The sequence below is a fragment of the Passer montanus genome, unplaced genomic scaffold (assembly GCF_014805655.1).
Source record: "Passer montanus isolate IOZ18808 unplaced genomic scaffold, ASM1480565v1 scaffold22, whole genome shotgun sequence".
In the NCBI taxonomy this organism is placed as follows: Eukaryota; Metazoa; Chordata; class Aves; order Passeriformes; family Passeridae; genus Passer; species Passer montanus.
This window is the reverse complement of record NW_024366815.1, coordinates 5,310,495-5,328,028: the sequence shown is the minus strand read 5'-3', so window position 1 is coordinate 5,328,028 and position 17,534 is coordinate 5,310,495. Positions and strand designations below refer to the sequence as shown.

At 36.2% G+C, this 17,534-nt stretch overlaps 1 protein-coding gene across 1 annotated transcript in view; it reads left to right on the top strand.

Moving 5' to 3' along the window:
* The window catches only part of HCN1 (hyperpolarization activated cyclic nucleotide gated potassium channel 1), a 196,137-nt gene that overhangs the window by 100,831 nt on the left and 77,772 nt on the right, over positions 1 to 17,534 (top strand). The window contains exon 3 of the mRNA XM_039710008.1: positions 2,267 to 2,428. Within this exon, the coding sequence (XP_039565942.1) occupies positions 2,267 to 2,428 (162 nt within the window). The remainder of the gene's footprint in view (positions 1 to 2,266; positions 2,429 to 17,534) is intronic.

The following is a 17,534-nucleotide window of genomic DNA, read 5'->3' as shown; positions in this document are numbered from 1 at the left end:
TCTAGATAATATCCTGGATATGTTCAAGCATTTTTAACATTGAACACATAAGCTTCAAAGAAGCTGCTTCTGGAGCAAAGTTTCAGAAATGATGGAAGTTTGCAGTGTTGTACACAGACTGTTGGCAGTCATTTCCTTCAATGGATTTTTTTTCATACAAAATTTCCAACCTTTTAGCCTTCTTGCAGTATGTGACCATTTTGGCAGAGGCACACTAATAATGTAAAGACTATGAAGAAAACAGTGACAAGATAAAATATTCCTTGAGAAGCCCAAACCCAGCAGCACAGTTCCTAAGCCCATGGTTGCAGAGTCAAGATGAGGATTCGGGAGCCTTGGGTATATGTAATTGCTGGTTTTTGGGCTATGGAGAGTTTTGACAATCAGGTCTTTCCCTGGGTCTCTTACAGTAAAGCCTAATGGGAAACTTGAGGGGAAAAGTTCTGACATTTTTAATGTGATCGGGAATTATGTGCTCTTTGCAGTTGTAGTGTAGGAGCCATGTCGACAAAGCACAACCTAAATGAGAGCTGGTGTTCAGAACCAGTAGTAATCCTTGCTGTTTTTTTCCAGTTCTTCAAAATAAAATAATTTCAGTGCACACATCCACTATTTTGATTGGTAACAGCTACTGAAACTGAAGCTATTGAAATGGCTAACATAAATACATTGCTTAGCAAGAAAAATGCATAACAGTGACTCTTTATTTCCATTTACAGAATCTCCTAAATATCAGTGTTATCTTCTCAATTTTGACAGCAGCTAGATGGTATTTGGATAGGATTTATGTTACCAGCCTCTATTTCCAATGACATTGAACTGAAATTTGGAATGCATTCTCTTTAAATCCTCTAGACTGAAAAACATGTTTTGTACATAGTGTTAATGCCTGAAGTATGTTTCTAATATGCAGGTTTTGCATTTTGGGACTCAGAATATAAATTGCCATTTTCAAACAACGACCAACTCCCATGAATAGAAAGTTAAAGACAACACAATGTGCTCTCCATATTTGTACTTGCATCATTTGCAATGTGGGTTCTTTACCTCTGCTTTTAGTTTAGATATGTAAAATTTAGAACACAAACTTTCCCTCTTTAATGTGTGATTTTTTTTTTAATTTAAAAATGCAAAATTTCTTGTACCAATATGCCCATATATCTCTAGCCATCTGATGTTTTCAGTCCTAAATCCTCTATGTCTAGCCACACTACTAAATAGTATTTTATACTTAAAATTCCATGAAACACCAACTGCACATTCTTCAACTTCTAAATATAACTCCTGCATTGTGATAATTATGGGTATTACAATTTTATATACTAATCTTCAGTTGATTGAATTGTGTAAGAAGTATGCAGTATGTCTGTATTTATAGATTGGAAGTACATTAAAAACAATGTAGCAGAGAAGTGCTAAATGCATTTTTTCTTACTATATCAGCAGCTGACTGCTGTTGCTCATGCAAATTCTGTCTAGGAAATTTGCTCATGACAAATCTGAGAATGTCTCTGTTGTTTCTGAGAATTTTATGTGTGATTTACTGTAAGACACTTTTCTGATATAAATGGTTTGTGTCTTAAGAATGGAAGAATACATTGAAATCCAAGTTACTGCATTAGTTTGATATGAATTTATCTACTACAGTAGCCTATGTGGTAGCCATGGAATTATTTTTAGGAAAATGCTAATCATTAAGAGCTATCAACTACCTTTTTGTCATTTTTGATTGGTGAACTGGTATATACAAATTGGATTAAAAGTATAGAAGTAGAAGCCAAAAAATGTAACACTTACTTGTATTGTTTCTTCAGACAGATTTTTTGTGCATTTGAGAAGGTAATGAATGTGAAAATGAATCTTCTGAAGGGGTCATTAAATCTCCCACAACTTTTGGGTATTTAAATACCAAACTCTTAGGCAAGTAATGGTATCACTAGCTTTACTGGGTATTTTTTAATTTGTGAGTCTTGCTTCAATTAAAAGGAGTAGGAGGATTTTAGAAAACACTTTAGTGGGTGACTTCTATCCAATATATGCCTTTCCCAGGAGCTTACATAACATTGGCATGCAGCCAAGAGTCAGGTGTGTCAGTATGGTTCTCTGCTAAAATTAATGTGCTCAAATTAATGATCCTGCCTTAGAAACCTCACCGTTTTTAGAAGTTCAGGATGACACTTCTTTTCCTTTAACCTGCCTGATGAGAATTAAATGAGTTTAATTTCTGATTTGCAACATGTACATCACCTGTAATTTTTGTCTGCAGATTTTCCACATGACATACGATCTGGCCAGTGCAGTGGTGAGAATCTTTAATCTGATCGGAATGATGCTCCTGCTGTGCCACTGGGATGGTTGTCTACAGTTTTTAGTACCATTACTTCAGGATTTCCCACCAGATTGCTGGGTGTCCCTAAACGGTATGGTTGTAAGTATTGTTCATTTTTCATTGTGCTTTCTAAACATTATTTTTCTAAACAGTTAGCTTCAGAATTTAGTGTAAAAACAAATGCCTAGTAATATGCTGCCCTGCAATTTGTTCAAGTTCACTTTCATATTTTCTTGGCTCACTTGCTAATGAACCAAAGTTTGTTTTGTATTCCTCATGGTCAATAAAATAATATTGACTCATTGTCAGTAAATGAGCCAGAAAATTCTTTAAGTTTTAAAGTTACCCTAGTTTATTAACCCTTATTCCCTAAAAAAAGCCACCAAAAGAAATATGGAAACACTCTGTTCACCACTGCTTTCAGTTCAGGCCATAGTTTCAGAATGCTACTGAAGGTAGATTGTTGGCCTCAGTTTCATGTAATGTTATCCTCAGTTTGTAAACTTCTGAGTCATGTAATGATGCATTGTTCCCAACACACAGATCAAGATTTTTATAAGTAAAATAAGATAAATAGTCTCAGTTGTATGATAGTTTTCTGTGTGGGAACAGAATGTCCAAGGACAGAATGTGACTGTGCGTTATTTATAAGGACGGATAATGACTTTCTATTTAAAGGACAAAGGCTGTGAAAAATACTTTTTTTTTTTTTTTAAGTCAGACAATGTGGCAGTATGTAGAACATTTTTATAGGAAATACAGTGAAATTGTTGGAATGGGTCTATAGCCAAAAAAAAAAAATCGCCAAGCAGCTCTCTCATTGGTGATCTGGAAATAGGTGTCTCTCCAGGTTTTTTTTAATCTTAGGATCCATAAACCATCAACTTTATTGTAGATGGACATCTTGCTCAGTGCCACATATTCCTGCTGTAGAATCATAACAGTATTTGTACCTTTATTTGTACCTTTATGAACATGATTCTGCACATTAATGTGGGAACTCCTTGACTAAGCCTGTCAGTCATGCAGACAAGTATTTGCAGTCATCAGGCAACATCTTTAATGATAACCAGCACGTTTGCTGACACCTCATTGTGCTTGCCTTTCTAAAAAAATACTGACATATCTTCAAAAATGGGATTGCTACAATAAAAGTAGGTCACCACAGTGCTGACTGGCACATCTTTCCATTCTGCTGTATTCTGTGTTCTGCTTTCTAACATCTCCATTCATGTTTACAAAGCATAAATTTTCTACCAGCTTTTTAAAGATCTGGATGAAAATCATGCTAGCGAATGAAAGGAAGCCTTGGATTACACTTAATTGAAATATTTAAATTTTAGAAAACACTAAACTATTAAATTCTCTCTGCTCCTTAAAAGCTACATTCAGTCTTAAGAAAGCTGTATACACTATGCACATGCTCAGACCCTTCTTTCTGCCTACCCATATCCAGGGGTGTTTTTTATGGAAACAATATTCTCTCTCTACTGTTCACATAAACTTGGAAAGATCCTTTCTGAAAGTTGCAGAATTAAATTTTTTTTATCAGCAGCTTCATTTGTTTATGTTGAATGAATATGAGGGAGAAATTTGAATATAAAATTCACAGTATAGGCATTCTTATAGGCCAGGGGCAAGAGGATGAGAGGTGGGCTGCCAGCCTGGAATCAGGATTTTTAAGGATATTTAAGACCACTCTTAGGGAAAACATATAGACCTTTCTGAATGTGTCATGACATTTCCTAGTTGTTTTCCAGGCTCTGGGAATGAATTCTTTAATGCTAAAAAAAGACAGTGAAGCTGTCATGGGATATCAGTCCTCTAAAATGGTAGCGGAAACAGGAGGAGGTTGATGATGATGATGATGATGATGATGATGATGATGATGATGATAGTTATCTACTTTTCTGTTGTATTCAGAATCTAACTGATGGGCAACTTGTTTGAAAGGGTTTCACATTGCTGATACCGCAAGAGCTTTGGCAAGAGGGAAACTTTACTCTCCTGGTATACTGTAGCATATACAAATTTAATCCACTCTGAATTTTGACTTTTGATTCTGTAATGACTGCACTGGTAGTGGGGTTTGGACGCAAAGTAAAATTTTAAACTTATTTATTGTGATCACTGGCTTGAAGACTTATTCAAGCCAGTGTGTGCTCAGCCAGAAAAAGTCAGTTTTTCCAAGATTTAAGTCAGTGGTAAGTCAAGGCTTTTGCTTTTATAATCTGTATATAAAGGAAGAAAGGAAGTTGGAAGCATGACATGGTGTCTCCTTAACTGACACAGCCCAGCCTGCTCTTCCAGTCTATAGTTCCATTCTGTCTTGCACATTAGTTGCTTCAGGCTGCAGACTGAAAGAACTTTTAAAAGCCTTGTCTTAAAAGCTGTTTCATCTGTCTGAACTGATACATGAAGGTATCCAAATACCTAAGGCATGCTCATGGTTTTAATTTATAAATACTGTTAAGGAAAGTAATGTAGATTAAATTTAATGTCACAGAGGAATAGGAAAACGAGTCCAGGTTGCAGGTTGCTTAGTACCTCTTTGAACAATGTGACTCAATGCAATTAAAACAAAGCAAATTAGTTGGATTTTTGTCTGTGAAAGGTTATAGAAACCTCATAGTGCAACATGAAGGAGACTATAAAATTGAAATCCCTCTCTGTAAAAGCGGATAAGGTCACCCCTGGTTAACACTGTACCAACCTACAACCTAAGTAGCTTAGCAAAATTGTTCAAAGCCCATTGCTATACTCTCTACCATGATAATCATTATGACCCCATATTGTATCTGTACTCTCAGCTTGAACCTTTTGGCAGTTCCTAACCTAGGCCCTCATCTTGGAATGAAATGACTACCAGAGCTGACATCTTCCAGAATGTTTGTGTACTGGCCATTAAAAGTAAGAACACTGGTAAATACAATGTGAATGTAGGTAGCAGCTGTTTACCCCCCATGCCCCCTCCCTTTAAGTCACATTCCAGCCCATTCATTACAGATAAAAGAAGAGTAAATTACTTGTAGGAGGAAATATGGCTCTTTGATGCCGTTTTAGCTTTTTTCAACAGTTGGATTTTTTAATTCCTGAAGAAGGTCTTTTATGAAGAAGTTTCTCAGACTTTCTTAATGATGCTGCCTAATTTCTCCTTAGTTCAGAAAGCCCATTATCTGCAGCTCCCTGTGTGATTTATCCTCAGCTTTCTAATCTGCATTGCTTTAGACTAGTGTACTTCCATAATGACTCATAGACTAAACATTTTTGTCATGCCTCAGAGTTTGAGCCAGTAGTTCCTGAGAAAATTAAGAGTAAACCTTGCAGATATGCATACAATACTAGGTGCATACAAAACCAGAAAAGCACAGTGGTCCTCTACTATAGTCGGTCTGTGCAAACCAAGATTCTGGATTCAGTTTCAGGTGCAGCAGTTGCAAAACCAGTGTGTGGGTCCCAGCTGATGAACTCACCTGGACATGTCTTATATGGGAAGGGTTTGCAGGCAAGTAAGACGAGAGAGGACTCTTTTGCCACTGGTGCCATCTGGCTATCTAAATATCACAGCTTGTAATAAAGCATACCTTGCAGCAGATCATTACTAACAATATCTGAAGATTCCCAACCTATATGTTCTTATCTGTATTTGCAATAATTAGTTGCTTGGTTAGGAAAACATATGGTCCCTTAAGCAAGGTGTTTACCTGGGCTTTACAGATCTTCTTATTTATAATGTTCCCTTTGTGAGATAAAAGTGTAGTCGAGAGGCAGAGAATTTAATGTGAATTGTGAGTTTTTTAAAAGCCAAAAGAGATTGTAAAGCTTTTGGAATGCTTTACTTTTCTGGCATTTCCCCTGGCAGTCAGCCAGTGTTTGCTCAGCAAGGGCCCTTCAGGTACTCTGATTTATTTTGCTTTGTCTTTTCCTTTCTGTCCTTGCAGTTGGATTGTTTATTCCTCTCGGGGTGTTCTAGGATGGATTTAGTAACCTGGGATTTTGCATTGTATTGATGTCCATTTGTGTCTCATAATTTCCTCAGATTAGAATAGAAATCAGACCACCTTCATCTCTGATGGTATCAGCATTGCTAGTAAAAGAATTTGGGAATTTCTGCTGCAGAATCCGGAAGTCTCTCTGATTATAAAATGAATTACTTAAATTACTATTTGATAGGGAAATTCAGAAAGGCAGTAGATGGTTAGGAATTATAATGCCCTAAGAACTATGCTAACATATATGTAGTATAGAAAAAAGCTATTTAGTACACTTCCCAAAACTATAATTTTAATTATCAACATTTATTACTAATGAGCACCATTTTCAATTACACAATCACTTTTTTTTTTCAGTAAGATCTCTGCTTTACTTATTGGAGCTCAAGAATTTCATTGTAGTAATTTTGATATGTTATTCTTCATTGGGTTTTGTCCTTTTTGATAAATACATCAGCTTAGCACCTCTTCCCTATAGTTGGCAATTAGGGAAGCTAATTTTCTCATGAGATTTTTCTGCATTTGATCATTATGTGATAATCATCATTTGGAGCTTCACAAATGTTTCTAAGTACATTTTTATTATTATAAAATATTATAGAGCCACATTTACAGCATTAGATTCCTATGATTTCATTTGCAATGCTGAGCAATAAGTGTGTATGTTAATCAAATCCCACAGTCTTACACTGGGTGCTTAAAAAGTATGGACCATATGGGAATCATCTGATTCCCAGAGGCACTGAGGATCTGATGCGGTATACTACTATTCTAATGTATTTTTTTACTAGTATATTTACATTAGTGTGTGTCCATTTAGTTAGTGCAGTGCATCTTGGAACAGATAAAAGTGTGCAATTACAAATTGCACAGAGATGGACTGGCATCAAAATTAGTGGAATTGCTCAAGTCAGATACTCTGTTTACAACACAATTTGGAAATACAGTAATATTGGTTACACCAATATATAACTGACATTCTTAGGACTAAGACACACATATCTTTAAATCTACAGTGAGCAATTATATTGCTATGTGCAGCTGTTCAGAATTCAGTAGCTGGTCTCTCCTGCCCTCAGCACTGACCTAGTCACTGAGGTCAGTCTGCTTCCTCCTGCATTAAGATGATGAAGTAATGACCTGTTGCACTGGTCTGGCATGAAGTGATAGGCCTAAAAATATGTTAGCTCAGGAAAATATATTAATTTGTGTGATTTTTCAGTAAAAGAAACTGCAGAGGAAAAAAAGATCTGTGGAAGTGCAGTGCTAAATGACAAGATAGGTTTAAGGCAGATTGAGGACTTGCATTTACTGTGATACCAAAATTTTATGCCAAGCTAGTGGGGACTAGAGAAATAGGGTATCTGAGGACACTGTTGATTTAATTCAGTGTGTCGTGATCAATGAAGAGGAAAACAAATCAGGTTCTCATTTTTACCACAAGTGCTGAGGATCTAGGAAGCCCACATAATTTTTCACTTATGCTTTATTCTGTTCTCTGACAGGTTAGCAGTTAGTCTGCTTTTGCAGGCCTAGAATCGGAAGTAGTAATAATTTTAATAATTTTTCTTTCCAAACTCCTTGTTTCCTTCCAACCTCTTTGGTGTAATATTCTATAAATTTTTGATGTCTCATATACTTTGGGCTGTGTTTTTGACATTTGATTTCCGATGTGCTTAGATAAAAACAGTTATTAGATTTCCCCAGCCTTACAGTTATTGAGATTTCTTTTTTTCCTGTACATTATTTCTACCATTGATGTCTTCTGAGGTTATAAATATTGCTTTTATTGTCTTAACACCATGAGCTAATTCAGATGTAAAACCACAAGAACTGAAAAATAAAGGTGCAAAATCAATTACAGGGAGGTTTAAAAATTTTTAGAAGTTTAATAGGGAAAGTTATACTTCAATATCTGGATTATAACTTGCTCAAAAGGAAAATAGTCATTCAGAGAAGGTGCTCCCAGCTGTAATCACAGAACTCCACCAACTCTGAGAACTGTTTAGCATTGCAAACTCAACTATTGTCATAAGCCCTGCCACTTTACCTTACTTTCACTAAAATGCTTAAAACTAATCCTGTAGTGTTGATGGAATTATTTAATGCTGCTGGTGATAGTTATTTCCGTAGATATTGGGGCTTAATGAAAGGATCTCAATTAGCACAGGTTTGTTAAGTGTTGATTGTAGCACCATGTTGCTGATGTGATAATAGGTGCTAAAGAGGATGACTTCTGTAATGAATTAGCTGGCTGCCTTACACGCTTCTGTTTGTTTCAGATAGGAAGCTGGTCTTCCTTATACAGGATGAGAATAGTGAAACAATCATTTACAGGGAGCATAAAAAAGCAAGTTGATACACTTAAAAGATTATTACTTATTTCCATGCTTTTTCTGTGTTTTCGAAAGAGCTAGTAGAAATATGTCAAGGAGCAGATGCAAGGAAGAACTTGCTTATTTGTCATCAAATTTTCCATGTTTCTCTCTCAAGAATCAACACAACTCATAAATGCTTATGCTGTAGTATATTGTGAAGGGATTTCTGGTAACTGTAAACCACAAAATATTTTATGTAAGCCTTACACTGGAAAGAATAGAATAAATTGCACATAATATTGTAAAGCCTATTGTGTTTGATAGACATTCAAGGGAAAAATAACAGAATTCATAAAGTGTGCCCTAAGCCATTTCTTTAGTAAAAAATGTGAACTAAAGTAAAAACATAAATTGGATCTATCATGTTGTAGTACCTTGTATCCCATATTAACCCTGGAGGAAATACTCAGGAGGTGTTATAAGCACCACATGGCCAAAAGCAGATTCTCTGTTGTAGAAGAGAGTGTTCCCCTTTGTTCTGGGGGGAGCTGGATCAGCCTGCTTTGCTCTGTAGATTTAAAATGTTTATCTGCCTGTAGTGGTACTCTGGATTGAACTGGAATATAAATGTGAAGAAATGACTTTGAAGTAGATCTCCCTGTGTGGTCTTTTCTCTTGTGATTGGAGTATCCAAAAACTGAACTCTTGGAATATTTATGCCAGACCAGATTTCCCAGAATAAACCCAGTGTAGATATATCCAGATGAATACCATTCCTATATAGCTGTTCTTCAGTAAATCTACCCCTTTTTCATTGCAAACCTTAATGAAAATGCACAGCCTAATTCATGATCCATATGATTTAAAATTTTATGAAAATGTGGTTTGCACAAGGTGCATATTTTTTGTCAAGAGGTCATTGTCACAATCAGATTCTCTCAAGACCACTGATTTTACTGCTTTTACCTGATGGGTTTTTCCATATCAAATTTGAATTTTCTACACATGGCTATTCAACATCTGACTCATTCTAATATTTACAGTCCATCTGAAGAGTCGTCTCTACTGGGATGCAATTAGACATGAAAAAATGGCCATCTGAAATTGCACATTTAGAATGCTTACATTTCACATTGGAAAAAAATCAAAGTAAGATACTTTGTTCTGGTTCACATAATTGTAAACCAAGTCACTCTGATACGTGAGAAAATTGAGATATAGATCTGTGTCTACCAGACCTATGTCAATAGTCTGCAGGATCTCTAATCTGGATTCCCAAAATCCCAAATGAAGAAAAGAGGGGTTTATAATATTTCTTTTTAAAATCTGGTTATTCATGAACTTCTCTCTCCAAGGAAATTTTTATATATCATATTTTAATTTTAATTTGAATTTGAATGAAGCTAAATGTTTCCCTGTAAAACTGGAAGTCTCAAGTTACATTCACTTCTTGTTACCAAAACATGAGAAAAGCAGAAAATATATGACTTTATATTTTCTTCCATTTGTTTTAGCCTACTAATTTTCCTTCATTTCTGAAATGGTTTGCCCATACTGTTTATACATATACACCAGGGATGTACACAGTTTATTTGGGTCTAGGCTGCATATATTTTGTCTCTTTTAAAAATACAAAATAATTTTCTTTAAGATTGCTCTCATCCATCTGTTTCATGCTCTTCCTGCTTTCTGCACTATCTACTCGTTTGAGCAGACTCAACCTGAACTAATTCAAATAGACACCTAAAACTTTCAGAAAATTTTATCTAATAGAAATGATGGACAAGTTTTCATATAGGAAAATCGCTATATATTCAGCATCTTATTTATTATGTTTATTTATTAATGTTGTTGCTAATGAGTAAATTTTTAATATCTGCTAGATGTGTGTACATATGTTTGCATATTAATTGTAAAAGCAAGCAGTGAATACTTTCAGTATCAAAAGCTTAAACTAGTGAATGCCCTTTATAGATATTTTGCTTTCTTTATTCTCTCTGGATTTTTATGTTTGTTCATTTATGCTTTAGCAGATATTATTGACAACATAAGGAAATGACCCAAGCTCTATGGTGACGCTTTCTTTGGCCATGTGCCATGTTTGATAATTTGTACTGGGTCTCTTTTCTTTATGTGAGGGAAAAGCAATATTATCATTAAAAAATTATTAGTATTTCTCAAAATAATCTCACATAAATAATGTACTAATCTATCTAATTTAGCTGCAAAAGTAAAACCATTTCCCCTCAAATTTCGAAAAAAACATTATTGACATTAACTTAATTCTTTGTCTTTGTTTTGAATCAGTGATGTTTATTACAAAATGTTCATTGAAGTCTCCTGTGAAGTGGATTGGAGCAGAGAGAGATATACACTATGAGGCCTTGTTTAATAAGACAATATTCCCTGTATTTTGGGGTACTGCTAACATGAGACAGTTGCTTTGAAAGAATCTCATTGAAAGCCAGCAGTTGGCATTTGAATGAGATAAGAAAACAATGCCCATATTCTTCACAAATGACGCATGTTCCCTTTCTAATCCATCACATTCATCATTTTGGTCACTGTGTTTGATATTTTATATTCAGAAGATGATAAAGTTAGCTTGCAGCTGAGGGTAGCACTTTGACAATAGTACATATAGTCAAAACAGGATTATCTACATTGGTATAGATAGGGAGAGAATTAACATGTCTGGTTTTGAACAGCTGTCTACTTAGTAGTGATGTTTTCAAGTGGAGTGCACTCAAACTGCTAGTTCTGTTTTACAAAGAGTAATTGGGTACTGCGCAGGAATAAAGGCAGTGTACCACTCATTTGTTACTCTTTGCAGTAATATGTAATTCCCTTCTGCTCATCTCTAATAGGCTTAAAATTTTTCTGTTAGATACAACTAGAAGTGTTATGGCAAACCTAAACTCAGCTAAATGTTGCTAGAACTATGTTGACAGAATTTGAGGGATTTTCCTGTCTATTTTAATAGCTTTTTCCAGGTGTTCAGAAATTAAGTTTATCATCCTTGATAAAACCCTTTGCTGGGATCAAAACAAAACTAAGATTTGTGTGATAAGAAAATGCAAGAGCTAACCCTGGAAATGTACACTCAAGAGCAATGGGTAGGCATGCTACATTTCCAGTAAGGACATATTTGACCCTGGAATTTGTTGGATCTATGCAGATGTCTCTATGTGAGCTCTTATGCCATTCACCTAAATGCTGCCTGTCCTGTACCACCATCTCTCGATATGAGACACAGATGCAATACAGAATATTTAAATGTGCTTTTACCTTCTTGTTACTAACACTGATTGTCATGGCTTTACTCTTGCAGCAAGACCATCCTGCTGCTACATACACTTTTGTGCATATAAAACTTGAGATGAATTAATTAATTTCTGAGTTGTATGAATAAGCAAGGATGAGGTTCCCTTACGTTTTTGCATTCTGTATCTTGACAAAGAAGCCGTTTATGGAAACATGTAAGTGCTGAGAGGAAATGCCTTTAGATTTAATGGTATATTGCTCCTAAGTAAACGTGTTTTGCAGATCAAGAAAATATACTAAACCTAAGCCACTCTTGTTGATTTTTGTGAAGGAAACCCTCCCACATACACAGAGTGACATGGGGAGCAGAAAGAAGGAATGTGACAGTTTAAATAGAAATAGAACATCTGAGGTAGAAGTTGGGTTTTTTCGAAGCATGAGCCAGTGCACTCAACCATTGCAACATGATTTGAGGAAACATAAAGTTGGCATGTGTACAGATAAATAAAAGATGAAGGTTTCCAGGCTTTAGAAACACTTCTTGTTTTTTACTCTTTTGCTTTTAAAATCTTTCAGACTTGGTACAAGAAAGTGCTCACTGCTTACCCATACAGTAAATACACAGACATCTGTCCAGAGACTATCTAGATCATACTCTAAAAACTTTTCCCATTAATAATGTTAAAGGCAAAAAAATGCCATTTAAATGCCATATTCACTTAGAGTGAATATGCAAAATTGAATGCAAAATATGAATTAGAAACTAAATATGGTATCAATTAAAAACACACCCAAATGAAGTATAATGTATGCAATAATGACTCTCAATTTTATTTTAAAAGATAGTAAAAAAACAAGCATTGTATTTTATGTTTTGAAGAATGAAAGTTGCTTTGATGTATATCCTCTGACGACGTTCTTCCATTAAGTGACCTTGCTCCTTTTCACAATTTTGACTGTAGAGGTTGGGTTTGAAAAACACTTTAGTATATTTCATTTTTTAACACAAATTTTGGGATTTTTGATGTAAATTTCAGAAGGAAGAAATAGCCACGTGATCTGAAATTAGATTCAAGACCATTTGAAACCTAATTCAAATGAAACAAAAGCTTCACTGTAATATTTGCAAGGGAGTTACAAACTGTTTTTGTCTGTAACTCAGCATAAACTTGTCTGCCATATGAGCTTGGAGGATGCAAATAATGGTTGCTGTAAAAACAAATTATTGTGGTTTGTCACTTTTCAGAATGAGTGCCATAAAGGTGTGGAGTGCTATGGTTTGCTAGATTTATTGAAAGATTCAAACATTGCTGTGGTAGTGGTTCCAAGACAAGCTTAACTCAGCTTGTCTGAAGTGAGTGGTTCTATTACTTTGTTTTGACAAACTAATTTAAAAAAAAAAAACTGAAAAAGGTTATTCTTTTGATTCTACTTAACATTAAATAGATATGCTGTGGATTATCAGATTTTTAAAATCAATCTTGAAATGTAGCAGGTTCCCAGTTGACATGAAGGTTCTAGCTAAGAAAAGTTTCCAACCATTTACATGTTAGATAATGCAATTTTTGGGTAAATATATGCTATTTTCCTTAGAATCTGAATCCTTTTAGATGTTTACAGTTTAACAGCCTTCCCAACCTTTTACAAGCAAGGTAAATGTCATACTTTCAATAAATGGATTTACAAATATGTCCCCTGAATCCAAGAGCTCTTTCTCTCACTGCGTGCTCACTGCTGTATAACTTTATGCATATAAGTAAATAATTATGATGTTTGCATTCTAAGCATTCCTCTGTTCTCATTTGGAATCTTTTTTTGTCTTTCACCTGCTCCTATCTGTGGTTTATGATACCATCTCACTGTAGCATGCTCACATTAAATCCAGTGTGCTGGAACAGAATTCATCGAGTCAAATCTGCAGCACATCTTGCAGAGCCCCTCTGACTTTTGTCAGACTTGCAAGGGCAAGCTCATGTCCTGATCTGACTGCAAAGTGCAGTTGCAAGAGAAAAAACACGGATTATAAAATAAAACCAGAGCTTGAGAGAAGAGACTGTTCTAGGGAATTTTATTTTCTCCACCGGATTGGAGCTAGGAAGAAATGGGGTGTCAAGTCTATCCATGAAAACAGAGGTATGCCCAGTAGGGAAGCTCAGGAAGATAATGGATGCAGCTTTAGCTGAATAGGATCCTGGGCAGCTTATGGAGAGAGAAATTCTCCCCTGGAGGTGATAAAGAACACCTGCATTAACATTCTACTCTGAATCACCATCTGCAGAAGTCAGATTTTTACTGACTGTGTAGGGAGCCTAGGGAGACCTGCCAACTCACTTAGCTATCAAAGTGAGGTACCTGAAGTCAGCTGAAGTGAAATTTTGGGATGCCTTTCTCTCTTAGTGCTGGTTCTCACAAACAAATCTCAGGACAAATGACACTGGTCATTGCAAACATCCATGTGTAATCAATAAAAAAGTGCAATGCACTTTTCCTGTTCATTGTACATCGCTGAGGATTTTGGTGTTCCTGCTGTGCCTCTCTCCCTCAAGCATCAGAGCTAGACATCCCATGTCTGGCCTCTCCCCAGGGTTTGTCCTCTGGCCTGAGCTGTCTGCCTCAGCCTTCCCTCTTTCTGTCAGAGCATTTTATCCTCAGTATCTACACTGAAGAACCTGGCTTCCCATGAACTACTCACCCGGTGAATGTTTTAGCTGCTCTGCAGGATTATTTTGTAGGTCTTCCTGTAATCCATGCATCTAGTTTAACTCTTAATTGCAGCAAGAGACTTGCTTACTTTTTGTGTTGTAGCTCTGAAAGTTTCCCATGGGATGTCCAAGCATTTCTAAATAGTTATATGTCATTACCATTGTTCTGCGGATGAAACACTTGTTTGATATGATAAATACTTGTTATGAAACTGTGAGAGGGCAAGTTGGCTAAAGAAAAGTTAAACCTTCCACTAAACTAGATTGCTTAAAGTCCCATTCAGCCTGGCCTTGATCACTTCAAGGGGTGTGGGGACATTCACAACTTCTCTGGGCAACCTTTTCCAGTGTCTCACATGCTCACAGTAACTAATTTCTTTATATATATATCTAGTATCTAATCTAAAACCACTGTTTAAATCCATTTCTCCTTGTCTTACCACTACACACCTTTGTAAAAGTTTCTCTCCCTCTTTTTCATAAGCCCTCTCTAAGTACTGGCAGCCTGCTAAGAGGTCTTCCCAGATGTCCTCCGGGCTGAACAATTCCAACTCTCTCAGCCTTCATCTCTTTGGCCATCTTTGTAGGCCTCCTCTGGACTTGCTTAAACAGGTAGAAAGTTGGATAGGGAAACAACAGTAATATAAAGACAAGCTGAATGTGTCCCAGTTAATAGTTGAGCTGTTGGGAGTTCATTCAGGTGGGACAAGCAGAGTGTCTCCTTGCAGTTTCCCTGTTCCCTTTCCAAGCATGGCATGGGAAGATGCCCAGGAAAGATCAAACCACAGCAAGCATGGGGTGTATTTCCTTCAGTTTTCAGAAATTTGCCACTGAAGTTCTGAGCTGGTATCCAGCTGTTTAACAACTATCACTATGTGTTTCTTCTAGTAGTCTGCCCAGTCATTTTTTGCATGATGATGCAAAAATGTTCATATTTGTCCAGAAGCACAGGCATGGTGTCACAGGATCGTGACTTTGACATGCTGTCACACACTGTCAGTGTCAAGCTGACCTTGATGGCGTTCCTTGACACTGCACCTCACGCTGGGGTGACTGTACCTGAGGAAGCCCAGAGCGATCAAGTGGGCATGGACAGACCACTGTACAAGGGTAACCCTTTCTTTACAGCTGGAACAGGGACCTGTGTGCTCCACACCTCCTGGGTGAATATTACAGGATCACTCAAGTGCTCTGTTAATTCCCTCAAGGACAATAAAAGAGGAGCACACCCTTCCTTCCCCTCAGAGTCCGAAGTTCATACCTCCACGATATTCTTCTATGATTTAGATTAACCTCCCTCTGCTGGAGGAGGGAAATGAAATTTTTGTGAGTCACTAAGTCAGTCTTTTATTTTAAATACCTAGACATCATTTTGTGGGTGGCATTTAAGCTGCTAAATATTTTTTTTCTTTATATTATATTACCTTGAAAATCTTGCAGACTCTAGTAAGCACCTACAGTTTTAAGGCATCTGAGTTTAAGAAAAGGTCATCAGGAAACTCTGATGTATTCTCAGAAAAAAAAAAAAGCCTCTGACCTAGATTCATCCTACTTGCTTTGACACTGAGGTTTGTTCTTTTCATAGAGCCAAAATAGGTTTTCAGCTGCAGAACTATTTTGCTTCCTGCTGTCACAGCCTAATAAAATAATGCACAGCTTTTTGTAGTATTTGATGAAGTATTGTGATTTACCAAAAATGCAGATCAGTCTCTTGAGGGCTCAGATATTTAGTAAGGTAATTTTCTGAAGAACTGTAAAGTAACCAGATGCAGCCTAGAGTCTCAAAGGCATCAGCTTAGGAAATTTATCGAAAAACTGACAAGAAAAGTACTAGTTAAGTGGGGGAAAAAAAAAAGAAAAAAAAAAGGCAGCTTAAAACCATCATTGATCCTCTGCCTTAAAAAATTCATTACTTAAATAAAACATGGTAAAAATAATTATATCCTTAGACTAAGCAGAACGATACTTGAATTAGCCTATATGGGACCAAGCGCCACTTTACTAGAGAAAAAAACCCTGTTTTTTAAATCACTGGATTCAGTAACTCACAAATCCCAATCCTTCTCCCAAAGCTGATTCTCTGTGTCAAAGTAGCATTGGTTCACCTTGATTCATTTTTAAGCAGATTAAAACATATTCAGACTCTTTGTGGGTAGATCAGTTTAGACCATTTTAATCTACTGTAATCCACTATTTTTTTTTCCTCTAAGGACAGGATTCTTAAAAATATTTACAAGGGAAATGAATTTAACTAGAATATGCCTATCCATAGAGCAAGGAGGAAGGTGTGACTTGGAAAATGTTTGAACATTTTGAAATATTTGTAATGCGAAACCATGGGGATTTTTTATTTTGTGCATATCTGTCTATGTACTTCCCAAATGATGTATCAAGTTTGCCTAGATATTTCCTAATTATAGCTTTTTCTGCCACTTGTGAGATTTGTTGTTTCCTGCCTTTTTTAATGTGGCTTTAAAATCCCTTTGATTCAAAGAAAATGGTGACAGCACTCAGAAAGCTCGCTCAGAAACTTCCAAAACCATATAATGTCCATTTGTCATCTTATTTGGGATTGGATAATTTGCTGTCTAGTCTGAGTTGTTCACATAGTAGAGAGGATGAGTTCCTTCTACCGAGTTCCCATCCTAAATTGGTTGCAAATATTGTCTGTGATGGTGTAGATTCCTCCTAACAGTTTTCAGTGAAGCAGTACACTATGGAGTCACGAGTCAGGTTTATGTCACTTCACTCCTTCCACTACTTCCCAGAACTGCTCTATATTAAGCCCACATTATCATCTGCCTGTTCTTGACTATCTAGATAGCTACTGTTAAAAATGCAAAGCTTTTCTTGGTGATTGCATTGTAAAACCATTTTGTAAATTATTTGATTCAGTACTTGAGGCTTGTTAAGTAAACTGTTTTACATT